Source organism: Lotus japonicus, chromosome 4 (assembly GCF_012489685.1).
Source record: "Lotus japonicus ecotype B-129 chromosome 4, LjGifu_v1.2".
Classification (NCBI taxonomy): domain Eukaryota; kingdom Viridiplantae; phylum Streptophyta; class Magnoliopsida; order Fabales; family Fabaceae; genus Lotus; species Lotus japonicus.
Window position 1 is genome coordinate 51,131,297 of NC_080044.1, and position 9,497 is coordinate 51,140,793.

Here is a 9,497-nt window from a genome sequence, read left to right on the forward strand (position 1 = left end):
GGACCTAGCTCTATGCTGTTCTTAGGCTATAAATAATTAAAGTATAAAATAATATTATTATTGGTACTTTTGTTGTCACTTTTTTAATTTTCTGTGAAGGCCAAATTCAACTTTTTCAAAAAAGACTTGTGTTTATATCAAAAAAAAAATTAAATTAAAGTTTTTTGGATTATACGAAATTTATTTTATTTATGTTTATATACTACCCAGTATTTGTTTATTTGGTACATCTACCCAGTATTTGTTTGAATTAATTATATATTCCATTTTCCGATGAAGAAAAAAAAAAGATTTAATTATATATTTTTAGAATTATTGTTATGTTTTAATAATAAATTTATATTTAATATATTTAATATAGGAGAATATGTCAGATAGGAAAACAAATGCAAATACAAAGAGTAAGATGAAAAGAAGCGAATCAATTTCAATTATATATTTTTAGAATTATTGTTATGTTTTAATAATAAATTTATATTTAATATATTTAATATAGGAGAATATGTCAGATAGGAAAACAAATGCAAATACAAAGAGTAAGATGAAAAGAAGCGAATCAATTTCTTTTTCTAAATTTCTTTTTCTTTTCTGGGTAAACCTTAAGAAGAAGAAGAAGAAAATGACCCTTCCCTTATTAAGAAAACTTGGAATATATACACTCCCGAGGCAAAAAAAACTCTGCTGTCGTGTATGGCTGTGGACACCGATAACCCATGCTTCCGGTAACATTTACACGGACAGGGCTCTTTGGTGCAATGGTAAAAACGGAACAAACCCTGTCGGTTGCCAGTTATTTTCAGACAACTGTTTACAACTCTCAAATGGCAGTGTAAATGGTGTGAAAAATGAGTTGTCCGTACAAGGGACCAGGGACACGTAGGCATTTTCGTACAATCACCACTTGCTAATAGCCAATATGATCGTGCCTAATTGCTGGACTTAGGTGCATGTCTATGCTCAACTATATTATTAATTTAATCGTTATGTCACGTGTCAGCAGCATGCGCCTCGTTCTCATTCCTGAATCCTGACCCATCAGAAATAAAACTATAGTTTACAAATTGGGCCCTCCATTTACTTGGTTTAATTCATTTTATAATTTGCTTTACCATCTCTGGTGGCGCAGAATTGGCATTGATATGTGTATGTAAGGTGTCACAATTTGACCGGGTTAGAACTCTATTGGGACCACATTTGGTGCTTCTTCAATTTCACACTCAATAGGATTGGTTTTTTTTTTATAAACAATAGAAAATTTATATTAAATCGAAATACAGGGTACTTCAACTCAATATAAATAGAGATAGAGAAAACAGAAAAATAAATGACATAAGCCTATATAAGGTAGTATAGCACCAGTTTTAACCCCCTTCCAACCCCTCTAAGGAAGAAAGATCTTAGGAAAAGACCTCATTAAAATCTTAATAGGATAAAACTCCCTTAGAAAAACCTAGTAAAGAAAAAGAGTACCTCCCAAAGCGATACTTCCAACGAGTACTAATCACTACCAATACACTACACATATTACGGTGTGTTTGATTTTTATTTTGTCTCTTGTAAAATTACTCTCAGTCCCAAACACATCTGGGGAACCAAACTCTGAGAATTGATTAAGGAGATAGACTCACGTCACGTCTCTGGTTGAAGCATTACAGGGTAATTTCTCCATCTGCTTAAATCAATTCTTTTAATTGAATGTCACTTCCATGTTTCAGCTTTTCGCTATACTAGATATAAACTAGATATAAATAATAAATAATAAATATTTTCATACATTTCACTAACTTTAAAAAAAGACATTTCAATAAATAGTATTATTGTTCTTTTTGTGTAAATAGTTAATATTTTACTCAAATTTAATAGTTTGCATTTAATAATTTTAAAAAATTAATAATTTAATTATTTAATAATATGAAAAATAATTCAATCAATTTGAAAAGTTTAAATTAAGCAAAAAGTTTTTAATACCATCAAATAAGTTGTATTAACATTTTTTTATCAAGAAAGCCATTTTTTTGGAGGAACAACCACAATTTCTCAAATAGGTTTACAATTGTCAAAGCCGAGAGCAATAAAGTAATTTTAACTTTTATAACTATTATTATAACTTAAATATATTAAGTAGTATGTAGTAAATTTAAATTTATTCAACTTTGGTCATAATTTTTTTTCTCTATTAAACTTACTCAAAATCGTTTTTACTTATAGTAAGATTAAAAAATTATATAGAGATTGTTTTTCAAATAAGACACATATACGCTATAGTTAATAGTAAATACTTATAGCATCAATTTTAAATTTAACTATTAAATTATTTATTGATAAAATTATTTTATTATTAATCAAGTTTATTTCTTGATATTTCTCACTAGTGCAAAACTCAAGTCATTTTTTATGTTTAAATATATTATTATTTAATTTAGGTAGTTGAATAAATTTTTATTTAGTTTTTAATTTTATTATTTAAAGTATTAAAACAAAGGAAATGATTTATTATTTTATGCATTTAATGTAAAAGAGTGCAAGTTTTTTAGCTAAGGTATTTAATGCTATGGTTCAAGTGTGCTTTACTTATATATATAGAAGATTATTTCCTTCCTTGCACCTGATTTTGCCGGATTAATGTGAGTGCACTTAGCTTATAATTTGCCATTAGTATTGTTAGTAGTTAGAAATTGCCACTAAAATTGGTAAATTACCACTAGGATTGTCATATTGTCACTTGAAGTAGCACGTTTAGTTCGTTCGCTTGCGCCTAGATTTTTCACCCGTGCGTTGCACGGGGGAGCATATATCAATCAATTCATACTTTATAAACAAATAAGTAAGTATAAATCAGCGCAACAATATGACGACGGCTTTTAAAACGACATAAATTTACAGCAATTGACCAAAATATTTAAACGGTTTCTAGGAATAGAAGAGCATACACCTGTATAGATTAAATCATGCAATGGTATTCTATTGAACGGCGTTTTGTTAACCATATTTCTAAAAGATTAAACAACTTTATTGGTTAAAAAAACGATCCAGATATGATATTATATTTAATTTTGTTAGATATGATTGGTGGATGTTTTTGAATTTACGTTTGAATGAATAGGTCCAACATAAAATTTTATGTTGGTTCTTTTACTAAATCAAAGATTTCCAAGGAATATCTAATAGACTATCAAGTGTAAGATTCATCAAATATTTCAAATAATGACTAAATATTTTTTTTAATTGGACAATTTCTGGTTAAAAAGACGATCCAGATATGATATTATTTTTTATTTTGTTAGATATGATTGGTGGATGTTTTTGAATTTACGTTTGAATGAATAGGTCCAACAATAAAGTTCATTTTACCCCTCCATGTTAAAATTATCAACAATAATTATGAACTTAGAGTATCAATTCATTATGGGGGAGTTTCAATCTAACAAACAATTTAAAGGATAAGGGTTATGAATAATTATCAACTCAGAGTATCAATTTAATATAAAAAGATATAGATATAAAATTTCAGTTAAGTCCATCATTCTATTTTTTTTTTAGTTAAACATGCGTATTCTATTCAAAGGATAAGGGTTATGAATAACAATAACAATAAATAATAATACAAACAGGGTAAAATGGAATTTGAGACTCAAAATAACTTCTTTCATTCAATTCATTTTCGTTCAGACCAAAAGACAACAAATCAGAGACCTGAATAAACTACTCTGCCATACCAAAACATACTACTAATAGGCAGATTGAACATTAAGATTGAAATGAAACTGAAAAACGGAAAACACCACACTGACGAACTAACAAACATCCAGGACTACAAAACAACACACTTAATATCTTGAAAAGACAACCACATTAACAAAACATCAAAACAGCCAACACAACAAAAAACAATCTTCAGATCTTCTCCTTTTTCACAACTTTCAGGGGTTTCTTGTCAGCAACTGAGACTCCAACAACTTCAGCATCAAGGGGTGATGGACGCTTGGAGGGAGGGGAAATCGTGCTTTCAACAGATACATCCACTTCAGGCTCTTTAGCAGTTTCAACAACTTGGATAGCTTCAACAGATTCATCACCAACACTCTTCTTCTACAATAAAAAGAGACATGATAACGATGCAATTATTTTGCTGTATATAAAGCCACAAAAAAATTAAATAGAAAACAGAAATATCTTTTATAAACCTTTTCCTTAGACTTCAAATATGTTTTAGTAGATTTCTTAGTTGAACTAAGGCAAGCAAGAGGAACAGCAGTTGCCCGAGGAGATTGCTCGCCACTGGAACCATCAGAATCAACAGACTTATTGATGTCCAATTCACCAGCTGGTTCAACCTCTTCTAATGCCATATCATGTTTTGCAGACTTATCTCCAACAATCTAGAATAGAATACATAAATATCAATGTACAAAAGAGAACTTAATAATAAACATAAATTTAAGAAGCATATTTATAACTTATAAAAAATTTACTTTAGCATTTGGAGTTGGATCAGAAGGGACAGGAGAGATTCGCTGAGTATCCGAACTCAAGTCAACAACAGGAGAATTAGAAGTCTCCACAATCTTGGAATTTCCAGCATTAACAAACTCGCCATTAAGATCCTAAATTTATTTCAAAGATTAAATTAACAATCATTGAAGCAATTACATCAAAACTGAAGTTGAATCCAAAGTAAAGTTTACCTTCACTATAATCAGAGATGAAGATTCACCCTTCAACACTGAAGTAGGGGTCCCCATAATCAACAATGGAGCCGAACCCTCAATAGAGGGAAGGGATGCCTGAAACTGACACATAACCTCTGAGTCAGAGCAGATTTTCTTAACTCGGTACGATGGTTCAAATATCGAGTTTGAGCTGTTATTGACTTCAATTTTGAATAGAAATGTTTGATCAATGAGTTCCAAAACATCAGCATGAACTTCAAAATCAGCAAGATCCTAAAAACTGAAAGAATGAATAAACATCAGCCCCATAACAAATTCATATAAATAAAAGAGTTAATAGGACATTACTTACCTTGGTTGGATCTTTGGCCAAAGCAGCACATGGTTTATTCAGAAGGACAGATGCCTCTTGATCAAAGATATCAAAGGTTGTTGATTATGTGGTATCAACAACTCTGACTTGCAGCTTATATCTGGGGATCGGTAAAACCATATGGCAAACACAGTTCTCACAGAAAAACATTCCGTCTGCGGAATACACCTTCTTGTTACACTTGCATGCGGGATACCACCAAGGACCTTCAGGAATAAACTTAACTGTAGCCAGCACAACACATGTAGACTTCTGAAGAATAGAGTCATTTAGGAAAATTAATGTCAGCATAGTCAGAATTAATAAAAATATTACAATCAACTTTAATATAAGAAAAAATACCTCTGTTAAAACTTTTATCTACTCAATTGTCTTCCCTTCAGTAAGGTTCAAGAAATCTTCAGCAATGGGAACTTTGTAAGAGTCTTGTAGCTGACTCAAGACTTGGGATGCAGGGTCAGTCAGTGCAAAAAATCTGCAAGGAAAAAATCCGCATTTCAGTTACTATACTGGACAACAAATGAGAACCAATGCTTTCAACAATAAATAACCTTTCACAAAGTGGAGCTGCCTCTTCAACATCAGGATTAAACAGGATCTTTGTAGCTCCATACACATTTTGAATGCTTGGTATCCCTGACATAAAAAACACATGTTAAAACAATATATAAATTTAGTACAGACTACCTAATAAGCAAATATTGCATGTGACAACCTCTGAATGGTTTCATCTTTGCAAATTGCACAATAACAACTGCATTAGTCATATCTCCGGATGCTAATTGTCCAAGAATCTCTGGTACATATTTTCCAAAAAATGCACACTCAAGACGAACATTGCACATCGTAAAGGTCAAACATTAGTAAAGAACATATATAAAAAGCAACAGGAAAACCAATAAGTTTAATAAATTATAGGAATGTCGCCTCACCCATCTTGAAAAAGCTCAAGAGTAATTCGCTTTTGCAGTTTTCCATCCTTTTCAAATTCTTGCTCGCCACTGGACCCAGTAAGAATCCCAATAACATCTGAAGTAAAAGGTTGTTAAATAAATGAGAACCAATAATAGAAATTTCAATCAAAAAACAAAATAAGCGAATTCAGAGTTTGCAAAAAGATTTTAACCTGTCAGATAAGATGAATCTAGTACATTGAACCGGATGTCAGAAAGAGGAGTGAAAGAATAAGGACTCATGGTTATCGGAGTGTTTGTGGCCAATCTGACAGTGGTGTGCATCTCAAAGTTAATCTTATAGGTATGCGTTGTTGTTCTGAACTCGCCACCATTTTCACCAACACTAAAGGACGATATCTGATAGACACGAGTACACGACCCTCTGTAATCAAAGGCTGAAACCTATACACCAGGGACTTCCGGACAGTAGCATGGATCTTACAGCCCTAGAATAATATTTGAGAAAGAACGCAAAAACAGAAGTAAAGCAATATGAGGAAATAAGAGGCGGAGGATGATGGATTCAACAACAGAGATGGTCCTTAAATAGGGAATTAGAGAGAAGATGGTAGAACCCCAAATTCGAATTAGGGTTTAATGAAATGAATTAAGGATTTAGAGTTCCGAAAACTAACCTCGGGGAAGGTTGAGGGGCGGCTGGAATCAAATAAATGGCCACCTTGGGTAAACATCCACAGGATTTGGATCGCCATACTTAGTGAGAAGCATCACGCGTGTTTGGGTTGATTACGGGAAAATGATGGTGGAGAAAAAGAAGATAGAACAATGCTGTGTTTAATGGCTGAGTGCAGCTTACGTTGGGGAGAGAGAAACGTTCAGAATGGGCCTGGTTCAACGATAAATAATCAATAATCATCAATAATACTATTAAAATATTATTAATTTATTTAAACCCATAAAATTCTGAAAAGTTTGAGATGTAACAAACTATTACGTGAATCACATCTGGAAAGTTTGAGATAATTTTGTTAATTAACAAAATATCATAAATTTATTTAAACACATAATTTCAGAAAGTTAAAAAGGATCCAAATATTTTATTATATAAAAGATACTTTCAAAAAACTAATATAGAAAAGATTGATACATAAAAAAATAATGGATTGAAAAATAATTTTAAATTATGAATTAATTAGTACGAATAAATGGGGTAGCAATTAAATTCAAAGAGAATAATGAGAGAGAGGAGTTATTAATAATAATGGGGGAGAGGAAGGAGAGGAGACGTTTAAAAAAAAATCAGAAAAGTTAGGTAAATGCCACATGTACAGTGAAGATGTGAGAAGGGTTGTTAGTTTGACATGTGGAATTCCACTAATTCTAAGAATGCATGAGAGCTTAGAATGCATGAGGAGATGACATCTCAGCATTTGGTCCTTTGAACCTTTCCTCTTTTAATAGTATTATTGATATGCTAGCGCCATATACATTCATATATTATTAATTATTAATTTAATGAATTAATTTAAATATCATTCATATATAAAATTAATTTAGTGAACTTATATTATAAATCAATTCAAATTAATATAAAGGTAAAAAATGATGCAACTCTTATATAATGATAAAAATATGGGAATTGTTATTCAGACCCAAACGCACGTTGAAAGTGCGTGATAGACGCACCTTCCAAGTGCGTGATGGACACACTTTCCAAGTGCGTTTTGGTCGCACTTTCACAGTGCGAGCAATTTTTTTTTCATAAAGGGCTTTTTCGGATTTTACAAATTTAACCGGGTTTGAATAGCTGTGGTCTGAATAACAATTTTCTAAAAACATTTATACCCATTTTGGTTATTACATTATCAAAATCTATTCTAATCAAAGTTACTCAAACAAAATTTTGTTACGAAAATCAATTATTGATAAATGTACCAAACAAAAATCATATACTCACACTCACGTTTACCGTATCCAATTCTTACCATATCAAATTCTTCTAATGTTGATCCAAGCACACTCTACCGTTGTTGGGGGTTCTAATTTGTGTTATTATTTTGTAATTCTAGCATATTCATATATCTATCTTTCTCTGCTTTTCCTGTACTAGCTTAGCTCTGGCTTTCTTATTGTTGTCAGTCTCTTAAATAATATCTTTGTATTTGGGCTTAGCACCCATTGTGCTAACTTTAAATACAATTCTTGGTTTATTAAAAAAAAATCTTTTTTTTTCGTTACTAGATAGAGTTTTTTTATAGACAAATGTTAGTTGTTAGAAATGTTAGTAAATTAATCTCTTCTTCGGGTTCGAACTCGGACCATTCACCCTTTCTCCGACCCAACCCTTATGTCCCTAGCTCTTACCACTTGAACTATCCTTCGGGGAGGAAAATTATAAATAGAGTAAGCGAATTAGGGGTGCACATGCCCAGGTAGAACTAATGAACCCACCTAATTCAACCCGACCCTATAACAAAAAAAATCCGGGTTGAATTGTAAAAACAGGTCAATCGGATAAATTTTATTACAATTCAATCATCTTCGGATCAGATATCAGTTTTAATAATGCATCTAACTCAACCTTAAATTCAAACCAATAATAATAATATATGATTTAATATTTATTTTTAATAATTTTCCTTGACCTTCTACATGTAAAATCTGAAACCCTTGTTTGTAGTTATTTTTTGTTGTATGGATATTGTTAGTTATTGTAAGACCCAAGTTTTTAAGCTTATGCTAAGTGAATAAACTTCTTATTCACGATTAGGGTTGATGTAATGTGAAAGGAAACCTGAACCAGAGTTTACTAAATGAAATAAATTTATGAAGGAAAAAGTTCAGGAAAAGTCCAAGGATTGCATCATGATCGATAAAAGTTATAGCACGATCGTTATACGCTTAAACCTAGGGCAGAAACCCTAGTAAATAGCTAGTTTTCACTTAAAGTCGCGATGGAAGCTAATTCCAAAAATCTTCAGAGAAATGTTAGAACTTCTCTTATTCCATATATCACACGCGTTTCGAGGCGACACTCTAGGATCTACGAACGTTCGATTCCAATCATCGGAAGTTTGCCGAAACTAAAACCCTGATAGTTCAAAAACTCTAGAATCAACCGACAATGAAGACTTTCTCTATTCAGAGCTTCAAATGAAGATTCTACACGCGTACACCCATTTCTTCAGAAGGAAGTTTTCTATTCCGACATTCGATGCAAAAAGTAACTTATCGGGTAAAATAGTTTTACACCGACTTTGCATTAGTTACTTAAAATACTAGGAGACCTCATTTTAGTTTTGGAATTCTCTCGCCAAAACCTATCTTAGAATTCACGGAGAATGAAGCCGGAAAAATCAGATTCGCGAAACTTTCATTTTCCCGCGTTTTGTCAACCTCTATATATAGCAAGAAAAGGAGAAAAAATGGCAAAAACTTCACCATTTTCTCTCCAAACCAGCGAGCTTCACCAAGAGAGGAGGAAGAAGAGCTTTTGTTCATTTCTTGCTTGATCGTTGATTCGACAGTTGCTGCTTG

At 31.9% G+C, this 9,497-nt stretch overlaps 1 protein-coding gene and 1 pseudogene across 1 annotated transcript; both read right to left on the reverse strand.

The window, feature by feature from the left end:
- Positions 1-3,894: 3,894 nt before the first annotated feature.
- LOC130712912 (uncharacterized) lies at positions 3,895-5,231 on the reverse strand (annotated as a pseudogene).
- Positions 5,232-5,403: 172 nt separating this feature from the next.
- LOC130712913 (uncharacterized) lies at positions 5,404-5,888 on the reverse strand. Its single transcript, XM_057562728.1, has 3 exons — positions 5,759-5,888; positions 5,595-5,679; positions 5,404-5,518 (listed from the first exon to the last, which is right to left on the reverse strand). Exons 1-3 carry the CDS (start codon positions 5,886-5,888, stop codon positions 5,404-5,406), a joined length of 330 nt encoding a protein of 109 aa, XP_057418711.1.
- Positions 5,889-9,497: the final 3,609 nt, after the last annotated feature.

Bases quoted from the DNA above. Each gene is read 5' to 3' on its own strand.
- LOC130712913 (XM_057562728.1), bottom strand. From the start codon at position 5,888: ATGTGCAATGTTCGTCTTGAGTGTGCATTTTTTGGAAAATATGTACCA. The intron at 5,680-5,758 runs GTTGTCACATGC...TTTTTATGTCAG, and splicing joins AAAGATGAAACCATTCAGAG to GGATACCAAGCATTCAAAAT. The intron at 5,519-5,594 runs GTTATTTATTGT...TTTTCCTTGCAG, and splicing joins GCAGCTCCACTTTGTGAAAG to ATTTTTTGCACTGACTGACC.